General features: G+C 38.2%; 1 protein-coding gene across 1 annotated transcript; it reads left to right on the forward strand.

The window, feature by feature from the left end:
* The first annotated feature begins 2,549 nt into the window (after nucleotides 1-2,549).
* WASHC3 (WASH complex subunit 3) lies at nucleotides 2,550-16,581 on the forward strand. Its single transcript, XM_065680485.1, has 7 exons — nucleotides 2,550-2,708; nucleotides 4,335-4,433; nucleotides 6,777-6,842; nucleotides 8,342-8,470; nucleotides 8,750-8,860; nucleotides 12,836-12,900; nucleotides 16,202-16,581. The coding sequence occupies exons 1-7, from the start codon at nucleotides 2,658-2,660 to the stop codon at nucleotides 16,284-16,286; spliced, it is 606 nt and encodes a 201-aa protein (XP_065536557.1). The 5' UTR covers nucleotides 2,550-2,657; the 3' UTR covers nucleotides 16,287-16,581.
* Nucleotides 16,582-25,404: the final 8,823 nt, after the last annotated feature.

Consider the following 25,404-nt stretch of genomic DNA (forward strand, 5'->3'; position numbering starts at 1 on the left):
AAAATGCATACAGACATTGTAAGCTACAGTAGCACTTGCCAGGTTTTTTTCGGCTTGTGCAGTTTTCTTTTGCAGTTGACTAGAGGCTCTGATTTTGTGCAATATAGAAATACGTGTAGTAGATCACTTGCAGTGCTTTGAAACCTCTGCTGTTGGTTTACTTTTTAGTGTACGCTAATCACAAGGCAAAATATTTCTTACTAATGATGAAGACAAAGCTTTGATCAGTTTTCTGTAATACAGTTAGCTTTTGTACTCCAAGTTAGCCTGAGCATCCTGAAAGGTTAACATTTTCAAAATACTAGTGTTCAACTGAACAGCCAGTAGTTACATACTGTAGTATTTATGTCCTTACTTTGACATTTATCATCCCGTACATGTATACAGGATACTGGTACAAAATACTTATTCAAATGATACACACTAAATCTGGATATTATCACTCATTTTTTTTATAAATCCTCCTATTGGGGTATAAGTCATTAATAGTTCCAGTTTAACCAGTTCAATATAACATTTTTTAAGGGTTTTGGAATGTTTTAGATAATTTTCCTCTGCTCTGTTTTTCACTTTTCATGCCCTGGATTTCCTAATTCCAGCTGGGAGAAAAAGTGCTGTGTTGCACCTTTCTATGCAGTATTTTTTGCCAAATTAAAAGCAGAATGTACCAGAAAGTTCACAGAAGAGCATACTCTTGTGAGGTTTCTTGTCCAGCTTTACACACCTGGAGATTCAGATGAGATTTGACTAAGCATTTACATCATTAAATTTCTGTGATATTGCCTGGAAAACTTGTATTATGGACATCTTACAGTAAATAGGATGAATTCTTCCCAGGTATAACTTAGGGGAGGAAGTTTATAGGTAATTAAGGTGGCAATAAAAATCACTTAAGATAATTTAAACAAACAGCCCCTTTGCCCAACAAAAATTTGTACAATTACTAGAAAACAGGTTAAACCTACTGAACTTGGGGTAGACTAAGCATATGTTGTGCATATGACAGCAGGTTAGTAATAAATACATTGTGAGAGTGATAAATATAAAATCAAGGAAAAGCTGCTTCAGTACATAAATGAGAATTCTATGTAAATGAGTAAAAGATTCAAGCGCTCTGTGTACTGTTATCATGGACTCTATGTGTAGAATGCTTAGCTGTAATAATTTGGAAGTAAACAGTTTTGTTAGATTTTAAATTAAAATTAGCATAGCACATTTGGGTGCTTATCTTCAAGGTATTAACGTAATTAGTGCATCTTTATTCATCTCATCACATGAGAAGCTTCCTACCGATGGCCTCAGACTATGCCAGATTCTTAACTGCTTTAGACATATTTTTTATTAAATGTAGCAGTATTTAGATTACAGAATCAGAGAATGGTTTGGATTGGAATGGACCTTAAAGACTGTCTAGTTCCAAATCCTGCCGTGGGCAGGGACACCTTCTACTAGATCAGGTTGCTCAAAGCCAGACAGATGTGTGTCCAAAAAGACGTATTTCTGTCACTGTTCTGAAATGTCACAGTAAAGTTGCATGAGGTAGCAGTTACCTGTATTTTTGCTGCCAAAGCCAGGTAACCCTGCTCACCAGACTCTGGTGTTCAATGTACACTTTGGCTGATCTGATTCAACTCATGAACCAAGCAGAAAACACCCTCCTCCAACACTAGTTCTCTGCTGAAATGGCAATGTGAAATGCCTTAAGGAAGGGATCATTGTGTGCTTTAACTGGTACACGGTAAAATGAGTGCATGAAGCCATCAGTGGGGAGCAAGAAAGGGAGATGGGAAACCCATTCTGATGATGCAACCTGTTAGAGGGGTTCAACCCACCTTGGTATTAGGACCCCATTTCTGAATGATCTGATCAGTCCTTTGACCCTGTTGTAAAGAGAAGATAGTAAGAAGCAACCACTGAAGATGGGGGGAAAAAAAAATAACCCAAACCCAACAAACAAACAAAAGATCCCACCCAACAGGTTGGTTATTTTACAGAATTCTTCCAGGGGAAAATATGGACACCTGAGGTCTAGTCCTCATTTCCTTGGAGCCTGGTAACTTGGAAGTTCCTTGTCTGAAAACATAAGTACTTACACACCAAGAAACAAATGAAACCAGTGGTGGGTACTGCCAAACAAAACAGAAACGTTAGACAGGCCACAGCTATACACCCTTTTCCCCCTTTCGAATAAGGTACAGGAGTCCTTTCTAACATGATTACAGCCGTGCTGCTTTCTCATTAGATCCTATGGTCATTCGGTGCTCATTATTTTTATTCCCTGTATTGAAAGCATTGCCCTTCACCACTCAAATTATGCATGTGAGCACTGAAGCAGTTTATTCACTGGCCTTTTACCCAGTTTAGGTAAAAGCGGTGCATTTGTACTTCGGGAGCACCTGGCCACAACGTCCTGCCCCCCTGCCTGCTCGCACGGTCGGCCACAGGCCAGCGGAGCTGAGTTGAGGCTCCGCCTTCCAGCTGCCTGCCTCCCACGGACTACACTTCCCGCGATGCCTTGCGATAGGAGAGGAGGTTGCGCATGCGGGCCTTCTCGGAGTGGGTTTTTGTTTCCGGGCCAAGCGCAGGAGGTCGCGTTCGGAGCGCCGGGGAGTTCCGGGGTGCCCCGGGAGGTGACCGGTGGGCGAGAGGCCGCGGGGATGGACGAGGATGGACTGCCCATTGTGGGCTCCGGTATTGACCTCACCAAGGTACGGGCTGCGGTCGCCCGGGGGTCCGGAGCTGTCCCGCTTCCTGCCCTGGCGGCGGCTGCGCTGGCCCTGGTGCTGGGCGAGCCGCGTCTGCTTTCCCCCGGCTCCGCTGCCCGGCCCGGCCCGGCTCGGCAGCGGCTTTGAAGACCCCCCAGGCACCCTGGGGCAGCCGCTGCGGGCAAGGAGGGCTGCTTTGCGCGGTATGCTGGGGCTGCCCACCCGTGCAGCCCCACCGCTGCCACTGCGCCAGGGGCACAGCTCTCGCAGCGGGGTCTTGGTTTAAGCGGTCTCCCCAGGAACGCGGTATTAATGTTTTCCAAAGGTGTTTTGCTGCTGGTTTGCCATAGCCATGCCTGCGAAGGCAAAGCCGTTTCAGTCTTAGAACTGTGAGCCAAATCCTTGTGAGGCAAATAGGCGCAAAGCTACCTATTCGTGTCTTTTAATGATGCAAAACCATTTGTTTCTGAAGTACAGGACATAAAGACAGAACAGTGATCCTTACATGTTTTGTGCTGCCTCATAAATCTCATAAGTTTGTAAGCACTGCTTGACAGGTTTGGAACTACAGAAGTAAACTTTAGCAGACCCGCCCATATGGGTGTACAGACTAAAAACTTGAGATAGCAGCCACAAAAGTCTCACAAAAGGTCAGGATATCTTAAGACTGTCAAAGTGTAGTGAATGGCTCCCATGGCAAATGGCAGACTAAAGAAGAGGTGAAGACCAGAGAGTTGGTCTGTTCACAAACTTGTTCAGTGCAGCTGAAACTTGGATGCAAATCATTTTTCTTTGTAAATCTTTCACTTTAACCAACTATGATTCCATAGGGTAATTTCCTGTGTGAAGTTTAAGACTTAAGCAGTCATCCAAGGTAATTAACCCTGAGGCACTGTAATGTTATACATAAACATTTGTGTGAATGTTCCTGATTACAGGCTTGTATAAAGGTTTAAATAAAAAAAAAGCCAACTATCTGTTACGCTATAAGCACCAGAATTTTTTTTTTTTTTTTATTTTTTTGGACAAACCTAGCATTCTATCTTTTAGTTTGAAAATACATGTGCATCTGGTCTGACTTGGAGGAGTGACAATAAAGTGTAATTTTAGGATAGTCTGGTATTGCAAATAAGAAGGAAGTATGGGGAGTCACTAGAGACTGTGATGGCAATTTCAGTACTCTTTATTTTTGATTATGGAGGTGGTGTTACCACCTTTGTTGAGTGTTTGTATGGATGACCAAGTTTGCTCTTCCTTCTGAAGCTTCAGAAGGAAAGATTCTGATTTCCTCTTTGTTTTTTTAAAGTTTTAACACTGATTTTCAGCAATGTTCACAATTCCATTTAAAATTATTTTCTTAAATGAGACAAGCCTTATAACAACAAGATCCTTTTCTGTAAATCCTGCAACTTTTAAACTGTCAGTAGATTTTCAGTGAAAAAAGATTTGTATGCATGTATACATACAGATACTAAAAAATTGTTTACATATATCATTCATGGGAAGTACATGAGGCAGATTTCTATAATCCACTTCTTTTAAAAAGTGCATTTTTTAGCAGATCTTTGAATCCACATGTGAGAACTGACATCTGTGTATGATTTCATTTTCTTCTGTTATTTAATGCAGGTTCCTGCTATTCAGCAGAAAAGAACTGTAGCATTTCTAAACCAGTTTGTGGTTCACACGGTGCAGTTTCTCAACCGCTTTTCTACTGTTTGTGAAGAGGTATGTTTATCATTTTCCCAGCTGTCACTTTATACAATGAAAAATAAAAATCATAGACATCAGAACGTTAACTTAAATATTTTTGATACAGCAATACTGGTAGTTTAAACCAAAAAAAGGTTTCTCTCGAGTAAGTGCTTAAACCAATTTGGTTTTTTTTCCCCAAGATATCCACATGAGCTGCTGATTATACCACACTTAATCCTGTTGTTTCCTTAGACTTTTATGTTTGGCACAGCCTTTGAACTTTTTTATATATGGAATTTGTTCTGAGCAGCTTCATCATCTTGTGTCAGAAGAAGGTTGCCATTTTCCTATGGTGCTGAATCCATTTTGACAGTCAGTGCCCCTCTCATCTGTGTCCTAGGGTATTGCATCAAAAGTTGCTGTCAGATTTTACCACCTTTAATTTTAAAAGGTGGTACACTAAGTTCTGACTGAAAAAAAAAAAAAAAAAGCCAAAAAAAAAACCTAAAACTTTTTTGTCAAGCAATTAGTATGGAACATAAAACACGTAGTTTTAGTATCTTGTAAAAAAGAGAAAACCAAAGATACTTTTAATAAGGTTTTGTGGTGACTTTAGTGTCAATAGAAATATAGCAGACTGACAGGACTGGAATTGTCCACTGAACAGGACAAAAGTGATTCCTCCCTTGCGGAAAGGATATGTTCTAATGTGGCTTTAAGCTTAACTTTTTTGTCATTAGTGGTTGTTTTGTAACTGTTCACTAGTTTATTCCACGAAGACTGCTATACAGCCCTAGCCAGCAGGGCTGGGGCAGCTGTCAAATGCAGTTAGACTAAGCCCTGTAATCTGAGAATTTCTCTTATTTTTTAGTGAGGTTTAGAGCCAGACCTGTGATAAGTTTGAAATTTTGCTACCACATCAAAATATGGAGCTTCAGAGGAACAAGAGTAATTTTTTTTCTGAATTCTTATAATTTTAACTTGATATGCGGGCCAGTGTAACTGCCTGGTGATGCTGTTTTTAGTTGTCCAAAACTCAGTCATCACTTGATCTCAATATTACCTCTTACAAAGACACTGTGGAAATCAGAACATATGTATTTAAAGCCGTCTTGAGCACACAGCAGTGCTGTGAAATCTGCTTAATAGAATGGCTATTAATTAACTTAAACACATACTTACCCAAGAGAACTAAAGAGTTAGTTGCTTTATAAACTTCTTGATTTTTTTTTTTTTTATTTTATGAGTTTTTATGAATGTATTTTTATGAATGTATTTTATTGTGGAGTACAGAAGTGTTTTAAATGTGAAAGGTCCCAGTGTAAATCAACAGAAGCCAAGAAATTCAAAATTAGGGCTGACACCATCCTTAACTCTAAATTTCTTGGCTCTTCTCTAGTCAAACTGACCTGTAAAGTTATATAACTGTCTTTTGTACATCTTTCCTCCCCTTTCCCCAGCTACATGTAGAGCACATAGTTCCTTTCAACAGGAACTAACTCCTCTTCACGAACAAAGAACCATCTGTAAACAAGTCAGCGTGCTATCCAAAAAGACTAACTCCTGTCAGTCTCTTTTTACTTTTTCTAGCATGTTGGCAGAAACTGCCATTTTCTTAGGGTGTTAAAGTTCTGTTTCAGAGCCAGGCAGAGTCTTGCCAGCTTGCCAGAAAGCTGTCAGAGTGGTATATATCTGCCAGCCAGCACGCTAGCCAGCTTCACTTGGACAGGTCTGTTGGAGTATGGTAGTGATTAGTTAAAAGAGTGACAGTTCTTACAGCATAGTTCAGGAAAACCTAGGTTGTATTTAAAAAGGAAAAAAAAAAATAAGTCAAAATCAATCTGACTGAGGTGCACCAGGAGCACATAAAGCTTCTGGTTAGTACTGGTTCACTGCGTGTTTTGACTGAATAGGACTTTCAATCACCTGCTCTATTCTTTATCAGATGTTTCTACTTTGTATTTGCTCAGTAACGTACACACACTTCATATCTTTTCATCTTCCATTTTTGGAAAAAACTTGGAAGAAAGCTGTTTCAGTAACTGCAAGAGTACTGTGTATCTACTTTTATTCTCCAGTTGCCCAAAGTAATACCCTATTTACTTTGGCTTTCTTTTGTACATCGTCTGTCTTCATATCTGTCAGTCATTATCTGGCAAAACTAACTGCCTAGTAAAATAATTTAAAATTTGAACCACTGTAGCTACTGTACTAAAAAGGGATGTCATTGCTGCACTCATTTCATAACGTTATTTCGTTTACATTCTGCTCTGCCTTCAGCAGGTGGGAGACTAAAGTGATTTTATTTAGGTTAACTGGTTTATAGGTACAAGTGCCTAAGGGAGTCTTTCATGTACTATTTCTTTTCTGTTCTAGAAATTGTCAGCACTCTCTCTTCGTATCCAACAAATTGAAACAACACTCAATATTTTGGATGCAAAGGTTTGTATGTATGCAGACTTTGTTTTCTAACAGTGACAGCCTCCTAGACTACATGAGCTAGCTTCCTTTTCATAGTCTGAATTGAGCAAATAAGTTTTCATAATGATTTGAAGGAGCTGATATGAAATGCTCACATAGCAAACCCTCTCTTTGCGTGCCTTGCTGCTTACATTGTGTTACGTTTGAATATAGAATCATAGAATAGTTAGGGTTAGAAAGGACCTTAAGATCATCTAGTTCCAACCCCCCTGCCATGGGCAGGGACACCTCACACTAAACCATGTCACCCAAGGCATGTAGTTGATACGGAAGAAAGGAACCAGCACCACATAATGGAAATGTTTTTATATTCAATAATGTACATATGAATATATGAGTATAATGAACATAATGAAAAGGAAAAGAGATCTTCGATCTTGAAAGGGCAGCTGAACTCTACAGCAGTTGTCTTAATTTTATTGCAGTGCTTGGTCTTAAGAAAATGGAGAGAAGTTTCCTGATATTAAAATATTGAACATGTGGCAGGGTTGCATTATGAAATAGCATTTGCCATGCAAACTCTAATAAGAAATTTCTGCCACTTTGTAAAACTAAAGTATCTTTGTAAGTGTTACTGGACTCTAAGGATTTCAGCTGGTAAAAGTAACTACGGAGACGCCTTGTAAACGTTTTGATAGTGAAATGTGACCTGAATTGGATCCAAGCTAGCACAAATGCCTGATGCATCTTCTTTAGCTAAAATGAGAAAAGGACATAATCTGTAGTTATATACTATCATTTAGTTTGCTAAAAGAAAGATTAAAAAAGAACACGCTGTGTAAAGTTTTAACCAGTCTTCCTTTCAATAATGGTTTGTTTTGGTTGGCTGTTCTGGGAGCAGGGGTAGGACAATTTGAAACCGTTCGTTTCACAAACAGTGCTTACTAACTAATTTATTTCAGAGTATTTAGGAATTATCACTATTCATAATTATAGCAGAATTCTTCATGATCATATTAATCAGAAGTTCCTTCAAATAGATGTGTAGCATATTTAATATCCACTGTCAGTGTTTCCTTAAAAGAGAGTGAAAGATGTAGAAAATTGCAAAATCTGTAACCAGTCACCCATCTATTAGGTAATAGAGCTGTTCTTGTCATGATGTCTTTCACTGTAGATGAAGTAGCAGAGAAGATGGCACAGCTCTGGTGTGGTTGGTAAATGGAGGAGCAAAATGCTGGGAAGATGTTGAAGCCTTTCCTGCACTGCATCTCTGTGTTAGCAGAGAGAGCTCCAATGGCATCTTCTGGGTTTTTTGTTTTAGAAGTTACCTGAATAGAAAAATCTTTTTTTGTTGTTTTTTGCCATTTGAAATACCAAAACCAGTGATTAAAAGTTACCATTTTACTAATGTGAAACCTTCCTGGGGAATATGTAATCAGCAGCATCCTGCAGATTTTATTGTACGTGTAGACTTACGATATGCTCATTGCTTACTTGATGATGTTTTGTACATTCAGTTGTCCTCTATTCCTGGCCTAGAAGATGTGAAATTTGAAATGTCCAGTGCAAATATGAACAGTGTTACAAATGGTCCTGTGGCACAAGCTACTACAGATCAACAGACAGCTGTATCGCCTCAATCTGGAGTAAGTAATAAATCATAACTAACACTGAAGGAATATACCTCCCTGTGTCACGTTTCTAGTGTCATTTGAAATAGGTGGAAGAAACAGGCCTATTGGAAGAGATCAATCAGCTGTAAACATCTAGAACCATGTTTTTCATTAGTGACTGTAGATGAGAATAATCTTGATGAAGAAGAGTTACACTTTATCCTTAAATTACAAATTTTATGGATTGAGATCTCTGTGTGCTTCAGGTCTGCATACCTAACTATATTAAGGTGTTATCTTCTTTATATACAGCAGAACAATATACATGAAGAAGGGATACAGAAAATGGAGGTAATAACAGAAAATGTCAGAACTGTGGCCAAGGATCCAAGATATGCCAGATATCTCAAAATGGTACAAGTGGTAAGTCAGTTCTTTTATCATTCTTTGAGTACTCCCATTATTTTTAGGTGGAATGTCACATACAGCTGTAAGTGAACATTAAATGTCTTGAAATGTCTGTAAATACATTGTAGTGGTAATCTAGCTAGGATAACATCACAGTATTTCTAGCACATCTTCTTTAATAAATGAGTTGGTATGATACATTCCTTCAGACAGCTTCATGCAAGATCTTTCTACAAAATTCTGCCAGTGTAATTGTGAACTGAAGGTGTGAAGATACGTAAATGCAGAATGATATTAGCTGGAGTCAACAGGAGTTGCCACTGAAAGTGTAGTTATTCTGGCAGAATTAGTGTCATTCCCTATACACAGACATGATTAGAGTTTGGTTTTGCTGTAGGGTGCAAAATGCAGGTTTGCTAGTATAGTCCAGAGCAGGAGTATTTGATATTTCTGTAGGGTTCAAAATAGAGAGAAGAATTGCTTCACTACTTCATTCCACTTCACTTACCTGTTATTCATGATGCAAGGTTGGTTTGTCTCTTTATCTGTGAGCTATTCTATAGGTAAATAAGAAATAAATGTGTTTAATCCCAATATTTACATGCGTGAAAACTAATGAAGGTGAGAAAAGGTGAATGGGAGACTCTTGGTGATGTTTTTTAAAATCTTTTTTCACATCCACAAAATTAAAAATTTGTTTGGAAACAAAAAAATCTGTATTTTCAAGCTGTCAATGGAAAATTTGCTCTAAAATAATATATATATATGTCCTCTAAAATATATATTGTGATTCTAGAAAGTATGACTGCTTCATTATAAGATGTTGCTTGTGTTAAAACTAAGTTCCCAGTTGCACTCCCTCTTCAGAGTAATTATTACAATTGGTGTGTTTGATACTTTGGCTGATGTTCCAGACCTTATTCTTCATTTGAATCACAAATTGTCACTTTATGGGTAGCTTATTACAAAACATTTGGAAAACCTACCAGTGGGGTAGTAGCAGAGAGTAGAATCCTATGCTAGTGTATTGATTTAATGCCAGACTTCAAAGTGGGTATGAAAATGCTTGATGGTCTAATTACTCTGACTTTTCTTTATTGGTGACTGCTAGAGGGGTCAGATCTCACTTTCCACATTTATCCTGTGTACTGGCAGTTCCTGGTGACTCCTCTGCCAGTTGTAAAAAGTGTGGTAGGAAAGTCAAGCTAACATACTACAAACTAGCATGGGCTTTTGTATTTGCCAAATTTGCCTTTTTGTCCAGTCAAGTATTTCAGTTAGTGTCATTTATTTGCCCAAATTAAGTTACTAGCTGAAGCTTTGTTTAAACTGATCATTTATTTATTTCTTACAGTATTTATAGTATTTAAGAGTTAGCACCATGGTGAGATAGTTCTTTTACATTAAATATAGCTGTTCTGTGAAATAGTAACTTACACATTTTGATGGAGTACAGATGAGCACATTCATGTATTTTTTTTAAATACACAACAATAATATTCAAGCGAACCTTACAAAAACAGTATCAGATTTGCTACAACAAATGTTCAGAACACTTCTACTGGGAGTGTGATAGGAGCAATCTGCGATTTCAGATGAACTTATGTTTGGAGTACAAATACTTTTACTTGATTCTAAACATCAAACATGACTGCACAGATGCCAAGACTGGCCTGATACAGATTGATCCTTTCTTTAAAGGACTGAAATAAAAAACAAACATGGAGAGTGCATGATCTTCAGGAATTGCCAGCAGTGATGATATGTGACCTCCTTCTGCACTATGGAGAACCAAAACCTATTTTGCAAGAAGATTGCTGCTTGCACTGTGGCTTCTCCAGGACCTGCATCTCCTAAGCTGCAGGACCAGGCTAGGAGTAGGGCTGGGGTACATTGTGTTGAATGTGTAGTGATTTGGGTTATTTCAGATCTTAGCTGGGCAGAGACAAATGCGATGAAAATTCAGCACTGGCTTCTATGTTGGAAAAATACACCTGTGCCATTTCAGTGGGCCTGTATGCTCAGGGTAGTCACGGTTTAGGTTTAAAATAGTTGTCTGTTTTATTTTAGTAAGATTTAGGGTCACAGCAGTATTAGGCTGTGATTTTCTGGATTAAAACTTCTGGAAGTATGAAAGATAAAGTAATTATAATGTCCTAATTGTATTATAAACAGATTCAGGTACGATCTTATTTGTTTTCATTCAGGAAAAAAAGTGCACTGTTAAAGGATATTCTGATTAAACTTCAGATATGTTTTATAAATCTGTGACCATATGAGAGTACCAAGGTGGGTTTTTTCTTACATATATTGGTGCACACAGTTTTGGAATAAAACACTTCTCCAAGTATGAATTGGAAAACATAACAGTTTCCAGTCCGTTCTTGCAAGTTCATATACCAAGCGCCCTTCCATTGAAAGCGAATACCAATTCTGCTTTGTCTGATTTGACTCAATCTTGTTTTCACTTGGTTTGAATTGGTGCATAAATACTTCATCAGTGACTTCTGAGCTGTGGAAAGGACCCCTAAGAGCAGTCAAGTAAGGGGAAAACCATTAGGTAGTACAAGATGTTGTTTAGACACGCAATCCCTGGTGTCCAAATCTATACTAAAATAAGTGAATATTTTAAACTGCCATGAAATACTGCAGTGCTTTCCCCTTTGTAATGTAAATTAGTTGTGAATTACTGAGAAATTCTTTATTACAGTCTAATACCTTGCAACTGTTTGAGTCACATTTTTGATGATATGCCTATAAATTGCTAAAACCATGTACCCGTGTGCTGTTCCAGAATCTTCATGCACAAGTCCTGATTGTGATTCTTACTGTGAAACTGCATGAGAAAAACACAGTAAGACAGCTAGCTTAGTTCTTACTTTGCCAGGTTAGCTACTGCAGCTGTCACTAGTACCACATGCTTCTCTGGATCATTAGTCGTGGCTGCACTTTATTTTATCACTATTTTACTTACTTTGGACATAAGATATTTGTCCTGTGCCAAAAGAATCTTACACTCCTTTTCTTTTAGACTGTGAGGCCTCTCCTTTCCTAGACCACCAGTAGCTTTGTCCCCTGAAATCAGAAATTGTATCCCCTTTGTTATTTTTCCTTTACTCCTATCTTGGCATGCAGTTATCCAGGTGGTATTTCTGATGGCTTGCAACAGGGATATGGCAAAGCAACAAGTTGTCCTTGAGCAACTGCAGTGGAAACATAGGAGCAGTTTGTTGGAATGCATCTCGCAAGACGACGTGGGTCAAAGTGTTCTTGCATCTGCGGTCCAAGACAAGGGGATTTTTAGGTGTTGCTGAATAAAATAAAGTGCAGAAGCTGTGGAAGGACTTGCAGTGAAAGGAGGAAATTTTTTTAACACGTACATAGTTGGCTTAAATCTGTCCACAAGTCATAGAAGATTCAAGCCTGACTGTACAAGCAGTTGTATTCAGAGGAATCACTTTTAAATTGTGCTTCTGTTCTTATGTACTCTTTGCCTTTTTCTGCATGCTTTTTAAAGACTTTTCCAATTGTTAGCAATGTCTTAAGATACTTGTCCAGAGCAGTAACCACTGTCCTGGTTCTCCCTTTTTGGCTTACATTCAGCATGGCCAAGTCTTGTTCATCTTTCTAGCACAACTGTTCTCTGCTGTCTTTGTTCTACTTTATGCTTTCCTCACATTGTCATCCATACACATAACTTCAGTTTTGTCTGCATGAATTGCAAATGTATCTTTCCATTCCTGATAATCTCCGTGCAACTTCCTCTAGATGTTTTGACATAAATATAAAACGGATTAAAAGAGCTTTTGATTTTGGTCATTTCTTGCTTCTAGGCTCATACTGATGGCAACTGAGATTATCATTCCATGCTTTTTTTCAGCAAGTGACATCCATAAATTTGTACGAATGTGTAGTCTGGAAGAACCTTTGGAATTTAGTTCCCCTGTTGTGTCCAGTAATTTCATATTATTCTTCCTCCTCCCTACACAGGGTGTTCCTGTAATGGCGATACGAAACAAAATGATTTCTGAAGGCCTAAATCCAGATCTTCTAGAGTAAGTAATTTATAACTTCCAGTAGGGCTGGAATGCAACCATGTGCTTGAAAAGCTTGGGAAAAAGTCTGCTTAGAAAATCTTGTTTATAGTATTGTGAATATAAATTTATAAATAAATAAATTTTAACAATGTATAGGTCTAAAGAGGACCATCAGTACCAAAGGAGGAGAGATGCAACCTCAAGTATGAGCTGTCTTTTCAGTGTTGTCTAGTCTGAGGCAAGGCCCAGGAAATACAAAGACTGGAATTTAAATGGGTGGCTACTGCACCCTCACAAACAGAAAGTTGCAGAACTTTACCATTCAGACTGTGAGGAAATGATAGAACTTTTTCCAAACCAGAGGTTCAAGAAAACGATATGGCAGTGACAAGGTAACATTTAACAATGTGCAGTTAGTGATGAGGAACCAAATAATACATCAGTAGCATTTTCACTGTCCTGAGTATGAGGTTTTCTCCCAGATACTTTGAACACTTCAGTAAAAAAATGTTATCATTGTAGAGTAAGAAGAACAAACTCTTTTATATTGCTGGATGCATGAAGGACAACACAGTTGTTTCCTGAATCCCTCAGTAGATGGAGTGTATAACTTGACTTGATCATTGACAATGTAAATTGAAGTCAGTAGTTGGAAATTGCGACTGCTGATTGAGCTAATCTGATGTGAAAACTGTTAAAAATAGATACTCATTTTCAAAGTTGCTTTTCTGGTTATGAGTGTGAATTTTAGGCTTATTTTACATTTGACATATAATTTAGTTTTATTGTACTGTATCACAGTTTGTTAAACTGATGAAAATACTAACTTTCATTCTTACATTAATATCCACCAAACTGTTTGGAACACTTTTGCATCCTCTTCAAGAACCATCGGTGTGTTAGAAAGTCCGCTTCTCATTGCTAGTGACATCTTTTTATATTTTGGAAAGGCTTATTCTGAAACCAGCAACTTGTTTAATAAAATAAATAAATATATAGGGAAACTGAAGTATCATCATATGTCGAGTCACTTAAACTCCCAGCTACTTCCTTGTGCCTAAATAAGCCTAAAGTAGTTATTCTTCATTTGATATTTTTACTAATCAGATTTGAAAAAAGAAAGAGAACACAAATAAGAATCAGGATTGTCAAACACGGTTTTACTATATGTGTGTTAAATGCGCTGCATTTTCTGCTGTGCATTTCTGGTCCATACCTTTCTGTAGCCACTGCTATTTCTTCATGTTGGGATGGATTTTTATAATAGATAAAAATAAGTTAAAATTTCAAAAGCTTCTTAAAAAAAACCAAACCTACTTTTGGGTTGTCCATTTTGGGTTAGGATAAAAACGTTTTTCCTGTGGGTTTGGGCTCATGGAATATATTTGGTATTTGGTCTCAAAGTCCATCTTCAACGATTCTGTGCAACAGTAATGCTTAGGCAGATTATCTGTAAAGTGTTACTGGTTCAAAAACTGCATAGGAAGTCTGCCTGGTTAAAGAAAGTCAATTATTTGGCAAGATGCATTATGCATACTATTTTAAGGAGTCAGGAGTGGGTGACCATTCTTCTAATTTTCTTGCTTTCTTGTCTCAATATCAGACTCTTCTTTTCTTTATATTGGCAATTCACACCACATTTTTGGGGTCTTTGAATTCCTTAAGCCTGCTTACTGAGTCCCACTGAAAATTAGGAAAATGTACCTATTGCTGTATGCTCAGTTGCTTACTGCAGACTCTCCCAGCTACTTGCCAGTGACAGAGTGTGGACTTTTTTGTGGCTGCAGAGGTGCTAATTCTAATAACATGGAATCATTTATACTCTCTTCCTTTGACTGTTCTACTTATATTATCACTCCTTTCTCAACATTTTACAGAGTTTTATAACTGCCTATTTTATCAAGCTCCCAATTTACGTATTTTTAACTTATGTTTCTTATCCTTCGTCTCTTGCCTGTCTACAGTTCCAGGAGAGTTTGTCCTGCTCTCACAAACTAAAGGAATTCATTGCTGTCTTCCTCCTCTTACTAGAGGAGAGTTTTTGCACTGGTCTCTCCAGATCACATGTCTTTGCACAGCTCCTCTGTTTTGTCATTACTGTGGCAACAAGGAATAATATTGTGAAGTGGTATTTGCATGAGAAAGCAAATGCTTTCTTAATTTTTTTTAGAGGTGTGCTGGGACAAGGGAGAAGGCTCTCTTACAGTTCTTTAATACACTTTCAACTTCTTATTTTGCACCCAGAATGTATAGAAGTACTTCAGAGGTACCTGAGGGATATCCAACAGAGAAATTACAACAAATAGAACTAAGGCTGGAAAATAAATTCTGTGGCATGACACGCGGGGTAGACCTGAGATAAATAACAATAGGACAAATAATACAATTGTCAGCTTAGTTTAGAATGTAATATTTTATCAAAAAGAGAATAGTTAATTGTCATCCTGGAAGCTAGTTTCTGTGAAGATCATTCTTCCCCTTCCCCAAGTATAATTGTGTTTATGTTTCCTGCCCTGGTTTCAGAATTGACCAGGCTCTGTCTTGCTTCTATTGTCAAACTCTTTACATACTTAGGAGGTAGACTCTGGGGAGAGCCAGCCTCTTCAGTCAGTAGTGTTAGTTAGTCTTTAGATGGTTTACTTCTCTCCCCTTCTTTCCTAGTAGATTCCCTGAGCTAATGTTTTGACATGATGTTAGATCTATCTTAAATATTCTCTTAAAAACTAAATACAAGAGGTCTGATCATTTATAGTCAATAAAAATCCCATGGCTGCTCTTGCATGTCAAATTTAACCCAATGTTCTAGCCAAATTCCACTCTGAGTAGTTCTTTTTTTCTTCTCTAAATTATCCCTGCAGTTTTAGTTGGATACAATATTGTTCATTTCCTGTCTTTTTTTTTTCATGTACTATTTACACTGCTTAATGGTGTACAGCATGTTCCCTTCAGCCCTAGAACCTCTAAAGGCAGAAAAAAAAAAAAAAGAATTAATCACTGTTGCCTGCTTTCTGCTCTTTCTACTAGTGTTTGCCACTTCTTAGTGATCTGTCATTCTTTCCAATAACTTCAGAGGTGTGCATTCAAACTGATGCTTACAGAGTTTTGATGTCCAGTGATTTATGGTTCCTTGTTTATCTTTCAGTTGTAAGTGAAGCAATATCAGTATGGTTTGAGTTTGTAAACTGTAGACAGTTAATGTGCTAAATATTTATTAGTGTGTGCAGTTGTGGTGGAAGGACATTAGCACTGCATGATAAGTTGCTTGTGTTCTCAGCCTTCTTCTAAGATTTACAACACAGAACATTTTTGTTGCCTGCAGGACCCCAGATGCCCCCGTGCCTGCCTGGGGAGATGATGGGAAAGCAGAAGAGAGTTCTGATAGTGAATCTTCATTTAGTGACTGAAGAGACTCATTTTGGCCTTTGGAAACCTCTGTTAAATGCTGATGTGTTTGGAACTTTAGCAGACAATGGTTTTGGTGAGTCACATGGGTGACATGATTTATTAGACAGCATTTTTAAGAACTAAGATCCTTCGTGTTCTCTCCCAAAAAGTTTGAACAAGCAGCACGTTTCAACCTGGACCTTTCCACCGTGAAAGTTAATTGTGAGATCCTTGCATCTTTTATGCTGCATCATTTCAGATGCCTTTCTGATTTTTCTGATATCGCTTTGTAAATAAAAAGTCCATGCCTCTAAACCTTCAGGTCTCTAAGACTGCTTTCTCATAATTTTTGGATTTTCTTTGTAACATATTTAAGTTGCTTTCCTTCCGTGAGTTACAGGTAAAGTCACATTGCTGAATCATATTTTTTTTCTAATATACTGTATCCTAAGTGACACATCAAAAATTACATAGAAGTCAACTATCTCATAGTGACGGCAAATCAGTGATACTCTGTATTCAGAGAACCTAAAATCCAAGTGAAAAATACATTGAAAAACAATTTGAATCAATTATCAAAATGTATACTGCCATTAGAAGTCATGTTAGAGTCTGTACAAAGTTGCTAAAGAAATTCCTGCTCTCTAGAAGAGTATATTTATCTAACTCAGGTTTCAGTGGTATAGAAAGCTGCAAACATTGCAAGACTGGTTTGAAAAGGACCCTTAAAAAAGCAAGTGCCTGAGAGATTATTAATGGAATACCAGATTCTTGCCACTTGTTCACTGTCATGTGGGTCAGTGGAAGCCACTTTCTGACTGCTGTTGGGCTTATTTAAAAGCAGCTATGGCTGAGCAGTTTTCATGTGATAAGAAATGAACCTCCAAGTTGGTGCCTTTGCTAATAATTCATAAAAAAGCCAAAGTTCAGTTTGTATGACAATAAAACTACCTTGGTACTCCTTAAGGTATGCATTAGGGAGCAATATAAAGAAAACCACTTGGCGCCTGACTGGCCCTGAAGACTTCCATCCAAATTACTTCATCTACTCTATGAGTCAAAAATGTAATTTCATTAAAGAATCTTCTTTAACAGAATTTGTTCCATATGAAATTCTTCACGATATATTTGAATTCCCCAGATTATTGTGATTATACCAGAATGCTGTGGGCCAGGCAATTGTTTGCTTTCTGATATTTTGCATTCTTTGCAAGACCAAGACTAAAACTGAAGCTCTAAGTATGTAAACTTGTTAGCTTTCATGACTGAGTCATTATTTATGCCACTTCAGTATATTAGCTGCTTTTTCTTTCTGTAACTTAAGCATGGCTCCCATTTGAGTTTGGCATACATGCTTAAAGTCTTCATAACCTGTAGATCAGGGTAATACCTGCATCACTTCGAAAGTATATATGCACTAGAGTACATCTAGAGATGGCATATCAATGATGAATTAGTTATTAAACATAAAAATATTCAATAGTTGACAACTCAACAAATACTAACATATTAGCAATAAGTATTTCAAAAGTAAGTGTTATAATGTTATTTCAGAACACATGTATTAAAACACTGGTGACTTTTTAAAATTATATTTGAAAACTCATTGAAGCAATCTGTATGATTAAAGCTGTGCTTTGTAAACCAAAGTTGTGGTTCTATTTTATTCCTGTATGTTGTTTTAAAAAAGATAATGAAAACTCTTCAGTAGTCTCTGCCATTCATGTTTATCCAAAACCGGTAATGCTGAAGTTGCATCAGCCTGCTAGGTGAAGGGGAGAGTTTAATCTAAGCCATGCTGGCACTCTGGCTGCAAGAGAACTGATCATCCCATAGCCACTAGTCTAACAAGAAAATTTAAGGAAGAATGGAATTAATAAGGACTATATATTTGATACTTCTGAAATTATCTTAACCTATATAGGGAAGTAGCATGATTTAATGAGTTGACTTGAGACACAGTAATTTTTATTTTTTTTTTTTTAAGAAATAACCAAGGTTAGCAATACACATTTAAGGAGGTATGACTTCCATTGCTTATCATTTTGAAGAAGCTGTTTCTATAAAGTAATTTTAAGTTTGGAAAACATCAAATCAATTGTCTTTTACACCACTACAGATGTGTTTTTATGTGGAATGAAAAAGAAAGCCTCTGGCCTACTGTCACATGTTAAAATGAGGGATAATTAATTGGTAATCACATATGTCATAGAATACAATTTCATTAGTAAGTGTGGTGAATTCAGTTGCTTAAGACTTGTGTGTTTTTCCAGGGTAGCTGTTTACTTTGGAATATTGCAGTCTTGGTAGGCTTGCAGAAACGTTAAGGAAAACCTTTCCACTTTGTCTCCTCTCCTGTTTGAGTGGTGGCACACTGCACAGTAGGAATCCAAGCATCTGAACTGTCAGGAGCTAGGGTAAAAGAACCAGGGTATGGCTGCTGATGCACTTTTTACCTTCAGTGCATCAGCAGCCATAATTCTTCCACTGCCTTCGGAACCTCTGACCACATTAAGCTCCTCTGTTCCTGCCAGTCTCATCTGCTAAACAGATCCTTGTACTCTTCTTAGGTTGTAGCCAAATTCAATCCAAGATGTTTCAGCTCAGGACACATGCTGACACAAGAGGCTATTAAGTATGGGAAGGTTGGTTTGCGACTGAATTATGTCAGCTGTGCTGGTCCTCCTTGATCTACAGCAGTTTTCTAGTGAGATGGTGCTAACCCAGAAAGTTGGAAAGTCCTTAACCGCAAGCTAAATATTATAAGCAGAGAATATTCCAACTTGCTCATTATTTGCCATCTGTTTTGGAATAGAAGATGGAGGGAGTATTTCAACTTGGCTGCATAGTAGTCAGATATACATAATACTTTCAAGGGAAGAAGTCAATTTTTAAGTGACTTTTATTTTTTCAAAAGCTTCCAACAGTAATGAACTTTTAAAAGATGCCATATAAATTAAGATATATCAGGCATACACATCTAATACACCCCAATTTTACATGGATTTACAGTCATCGTCTGGGACAATATTATAATTTGTAGGCACAAGAAGTACCTTGGCTTGTTGCTGGAATAACTGTTGGATGCATCTGTTAATACTTATTATGAACTATTAGTAAATTATGTACTTGATGTTATTTTTTATATTATATTACCCCATCACCATCTTCCTCATTTTGCAGGTGAACTGGAGTGCTGCCTGTATAAAGGTCAGTTTATTAAATATATCACAGGCATTTTAAATGCGTGTAGGTGCCTAAAGACTAGATGCGTATCTCGTACTTTTTAAGTGAAAGTTCCAACAACTGTCAAAGGCAAAACCAACATCTGGACGTGATGATAACTTTATACTGAAGTCCTAGTTTGCATTCTTAATCATTAATCTGTTCCCTCTCCACTCTCCTGTTCAGCTACATTTGAAAAGAAAATTGATGGTTCTTTTTCCAAGCTGGGTCTCATCCTTTCTCTTGTTTTTCTTTCCAGTGTGTGTTATGTACACCAGTGCGTAAGCATATAGTTTGACATTCTGTGAAATAAAGTCATAACAAACTATCGCCTGTACTTGGAAAAAGAGAACATCACTAAGGTCAGCACTTTGAGTTGCTTTCCATAATGTTACATACCAAGAAACTGGAGTTTGTCATGGTCTTAAACTTGCTTTTTTAGTTTTATCTCTGAAAAGCTGATAGAAGTTTACAGTGTTACAATGGATTTGTCTGCAAAACAGAATGTGTATTTTCTTGCCCTTAAGAAAGTTTGGCAACCTGTTGTCTGAGACCACAGGCAAAACGCCTGCAGTAGTGTCCAAAGCATTAATTCCCTTGATCCTCCATGTGATGGTATCTCCATTCAGCCACTTTACAGGCAGAACAGGAACTGCCGCATTAGCTCAGGCCTGTGGCTTGCTTAGTCTTGCAGTTCTGGCTCTGGTAAAAATCAATACTGAATGCTTCAGCAGAAGATGTGAGAACCACAGTGCTCCAGCAGTCCCTTTTGCTGCCACCAACATTTTACTCAAGCTGTGAGCAGAGATTGATGTTCAGAGCTAAATTACAAATTTCTTAGCGCTTCCAAAAACGTTTGCATTAATTCAGGAAGCTCTGGTTATTCCTGCCTTGTGTTTGACTGTCTAACTTTGCTAATACAATATTAGTTTAAAGGAGTTCCATGGGCTAGTTCATTGTGAGGGAAACTAAGCAGAAAATCAAAATGACACCCCATGCCATACAGAAAATGAGAGAAACAAGCTTACCATAAAATGTATCTCCACATACTTGGAAAACTACTTGTTTTGAGGAAACAAGTTTAAATGGATATAAATGCGGGTCTTTGGGTGAGGACAGATGTAGCATGGAACACTCAGGTTTTTTTTGACTTTTTAAAAGAAGTTTTTAAAGGTAGTGTCATGACCATCAGGAAGAACTTCTTTACTGTAAGAGTGACAGAGCACTGGAACAGGTTGCCCAGGGGGGTTGTGGAGTCTCCTACACTGGAGATATTCAAGGCCCGCCTGGACAAGTTCCTGTGTGATGTACTGTAGGTTACCCTGCTCTTGCGGGGGGGTTGGACTAGATGATCTTTTGAGGTCCCTTCCAACCCTTGGGATTCTGTGATTCTGTGATTCTGTGACCTTGAACCAGTGGTTTATTTTCTCATTCAGTGTATTTCCCATTTTCAGGTAAATGGGTGGAAACGAAAACTTTGAGCAAACATTCACTTTGCAGACAGTTGACTTTTGCATCAGACTTCATGAATGGTACCCTGCATTGAAATGGTAAATAGTAGTGTCCTCTGATTTAGGTAATAGACTTTTTGCTTATTAATCTCTTGCATGTTCTGGCATATGGGCTTGTACTTGAAAGTTGTCTACTCTCTCTGAGGACATACTGTTCCCTGCACACTAGAAATCACTTTCTGTGCTTCATTATCGCCTTCTGTCCTGGTCTGTGGAATCAGAAGTTGTACTAGTATTCCATGTAGTTGGATGCTAGGCTTGGGACCAGTCTTTTACTGGAAAGAGCATGCATCTAAGCACTGAAAAGGACAGGCCAGAAGAAAGGGATCTGGGAGTAAATTTTTACATTTATATGAACAGTTCTTTTTATAGGTGGTTGCCATTGGCTGTTTAATAAACCTTACTCTTTATGTCACTTGTAGTGGTGATAGCTTGATGTCGTGGTTTAAGCCCTGTACTCTTGAATTACCCTGCTCTGAGGAATTGGACAGTGGAAAAAACTTGTAAGGCCCATTTTAAATGATAACTCTCCTAATAATTGTGATTATCCTTTTTGCTTTCAAACAGATGATCTCTACTGTTCAGCTGACTCCTTGCCTGATCTCTTGTAGCTTAGTTTTTAGGGGCACAAGGAATCCTCCCCTGTGAGATCCAAACTGTTCACAGCGAGGGTCTTATAGTGTTGATTTCTCCATTCCACTTCCCCACAGCTCTTTGAAAAGGAATACTTTTGCATACTGGGATGATCCTTTGACCATCTGGATCCATTTTGCCTACTTTTAAAATAGAGTAGGAGCAGCAAAGGGGGTAAGCAAAGAAAATGAGGAGTCTTTTTTCTCAGTTTCATCGTTCGCTTCTTCCTCAGTGCAGTGCTTTTAGGGAGCTGCCAAATAATAACAACGGAGATTTTTTCCAAGAAACCTTGAACAACATTGTCTTGTTTTCCCAGCATGATGCTTGGCATCATCAAAAGCAAAGGGTGAGGTAGGCGGCAGCCAGTGTTTTTGTAAAAATGGAAGAGGTGAGAAATGGTTCATAATGTTTTGTCATGTGTCCAGTGTGGTTTAGGGAATTGATGTCGAAAGCTTGACTGCCTGCACAAAAGCATGTATCAAGAAGACATTTCAAAACAGTTAAAATATCATGAGTAGGGTGTGATTATTACTATTTTTCGTACTGTAACTTTTCTTTGCCTCTGACTTTGCTTTCGTGTCTGCCTTCTATTGTAAATGTTAGGCTTTATTATTGTTCCTCCTGGCATCCTTGCTCTTCAAACATTGTTGAGTTGACCTATTACCATAGTTTAAAACCATGCAAGTCTCTATTTTGAGCTCTTTCCTTTTATAGGATTACTCTGTGATACCTTCTGCATAATATTTTAATTGTGGAAAGTGTTTCAGCCTGATTTCCAATGGAAACACCATCACTTTGTGCATGTGTCTGTCCTTAGTTTTCCTCAAATTTCAGAAACTGTTGGCTAGTTTAAGTCACATTTTGACAGGGGAGAGTGAAGGACATCTCAAAGATTGGGGTCTGTATGGTTTTGATGAAAATAAGTAACTTTGAAAAAGGAGGAGATAATGTAATAAACAGCATTTGAGCTGAAGGAAGGCTGCCTCCATGGCAGAAGCATTCTTAGGTCCTAAAGTGGTCAAGGTCAGGAAGAGGTGTTATGAAGTACCCATTCATGCTTTTCCAGTAAGACCTTTCATCAGCCAGAAGCCTTTAAACCTCTCTAGTTACAGCCCTAACTCAATTCTAGAGCTGTCGCCTGGATTTTCTTCATGCAGACAATGTGTCAGTCAGCAGAACAGCACAACACTGATACATTGCCAATGAGATTATAACCAGTGGCAACCAGTCTGCCCAGCAGCTAGAATCTGAGGTTCACTAAGCAGGGTTTCCATTGTCCCCTGCAGATTTTTGTTAGTGTAAGGCCATGATCTGTACCCCTGCTATAAGAAATGCATACGTAGAATTTGCATCTTAGAAATCAAAGCTGGTCAGGCACATGCTGGAGCTCCCTAGGAAATCAAATTCTGTTCATTTCCCTGAACTTCTTGCTCTAAGTATACACTTACCAGAAAACATTTCAAAATGTGACCAGCTTGGGTGAAGAGGGATGCCATGCTTTTGTGGTGACTGGAGCTTTGGCAGAGAGGATAGGAACAATGGGACAGTTCTCTTCTGGAATTATTTATATTGTGCTCACAAGTAGGCCACTTGGCTGTGCTAATGTTGTGTGAGGCAGTCCTCAGAAAGTCAGGTGGCAGTACAAAATTTCTTTCTCATGTATAAACAGAGTGGGTTGCGTAAGCCAATTTGTCTTTCTGCTGTTCTGGACATTTTTTTCCATTTCAATTATTGTCTCTATATCATCACACTTATCAGCACACGCTGGACTAGCTGTTCTTTTCAGGACCTGCCTTTCCTGGGCATCCATCCCTTTGCTCCATTACATGCTGTTGCCCTCCACAGGATTTCCAGGCATTACAACAAGCCTCAGCCACCAGCAGCACAAAGTACAGCTACCCATTGTCAGGCCCCAGCTGGCTGCTGCACGATGTGTTGCTAATCTTACCTCTCCTGGGGACTGAATTGCTCAATTTTGCCCTTATATTCAATACTAGATTCTTTTCTCAGATGCTTTTGGTAAGGCAGTGTGGTAAGTAATGGATGTACTGTCAGGACGGGGATTGCCAGACTTTATATATAATGGAGCTCTGCTGACCCAAGAATCTGACTTCAGGAGCCCCACCTTTTCTTGAAAAGGCTTCTTTTTTCCTTTTTTTTTTTTTTTTTTTAAAGAGATTTTGATTTTTTTTTTTCTGTTAGATTTTGATATGTCTTTGGGGCATCTTAAGTACCACTTTATTCACACACTGAGCACAGAATCAAGCTATAGCCACAATTAATACCGCACCATCAGTTCAGGTAGTAGCCATGCAACTTTGAATGTCTTACTTTGGCCATTTTTCAGTATGCATCTTTATTGTGTGAGATTCCTTACTACATAGTAATTATCTGCCAAGAGTATTGCCTTGCCATAGGAGAGAAACTTAGGATCAGCAGTCATTTTGCTCATCCCTTCCACATTTTGTATGTCAGTTGCAAGCAGTTGCCCACCAATGGAGTTCATGCACTTTCTCCAATTAACACGTGCCCTTCATACTTAGCTAGAAGACAGACAGCACATCTGATTTTAGGTTTGGATAGCAGATTCACTTCAGTGCCAGTCTTCATTTAGTAGCTTTACTTGATCTCTTCTTCTCCAGCCTGCATATGAAAACACAGTAAAGTGGGGAGAAAAAAGATCTCGTTGATGGTTAACTTGGTTATCGACAGAATCTTCATCTTCAGATTTTGAATGTGTTTATTATATAAACTCTTTCACTTTGCAGAAATGCATCTGCACATGCACATTCTCACATACATGTTCCTAACTTCCCAACATGTTTACATTTTTAGTTCAAATTTGCAACAATTCATCTGTTCCTGAGCAGTTCACATTCTTTATTTATGTCCAAGACCCAAGCAAACAAAATTCCTTCAAACATCTTTCTGAATTAGAGGAGAGATGACAGTGAATAAAAGCAAAACAATTAAATTCTCTCCCACTTAAATGAAAATTTTACCGAGGCTTGTTTTGTTACATAGTGTTATAGTGAAACCAGATGATATTTGAAACTTGGCTTTGAAGCAAGCCTCCCTTCAGCCTCCACAGGCAACCAGACATTCCCCCTCTGCACATCACTTCCAACAGCAGTTTAGTGCAAAATATTTCCGTGTTTATCCTCCAGACAAATTACAATTGCTGATCTTAAGTCATTTATGTACTAAGAAAATGATGTGTTGTCAACCCACAATCACACTTTTTATAAATCCTTTTTTTCATAAAGATTTAAATTAAATGAAGAAGGAATTCATTGCATTTGTTTCTTTTCTCTGAACACATTAGGATGGCTTCATTGGAATGAGTGGGAAGTGCAGTGAACAGCATACATAATCAGCCTGTTTCTTGACCCTGGCAGTCTGGTAGCCTGCATGTTGCCCAGGCAGAGCAAGCTGAGGTTCAGCATACTGCTGACAGCAGAAGAGCAGATGTTGGATATACCTCCCCTAATCTGTGTCCTTTACAAAATGACTGTGAACCATTTAGCAAAATGTTTAGCTTGTTTTGATAGCTGGACTAAATTGTAAACAAATGGTAACCACGTTATTCATGGCAGAATAATTTTGCTTTGTTTGGTTTTATGACAGCATTTACTCAGTATTTTATGCAACCTGAGTGACCTACATAAGGTTTTGCTCTACAAGTTATACTTTGTTTTCTGGAAAACCAAAGAATTAACAAAACAGATGATGGCAGGATCTGTTTTTAACCATAGCAGCTGATAACTTG

The sequence above is a fragment of the Lathamus discolor genome, chromosome 1 (assembly GCF_037157495.1).
Source record: "Lathamus discolor isolate bLatDis1 chromosome 1, bLatDis1.hap1, whole genome shotgun sequence".
NCBI lineage: Eukaryota > Metazoa > Chordata > Aves > Psittaciformes > Psittacidae > Lathamus > Lathamus discolor.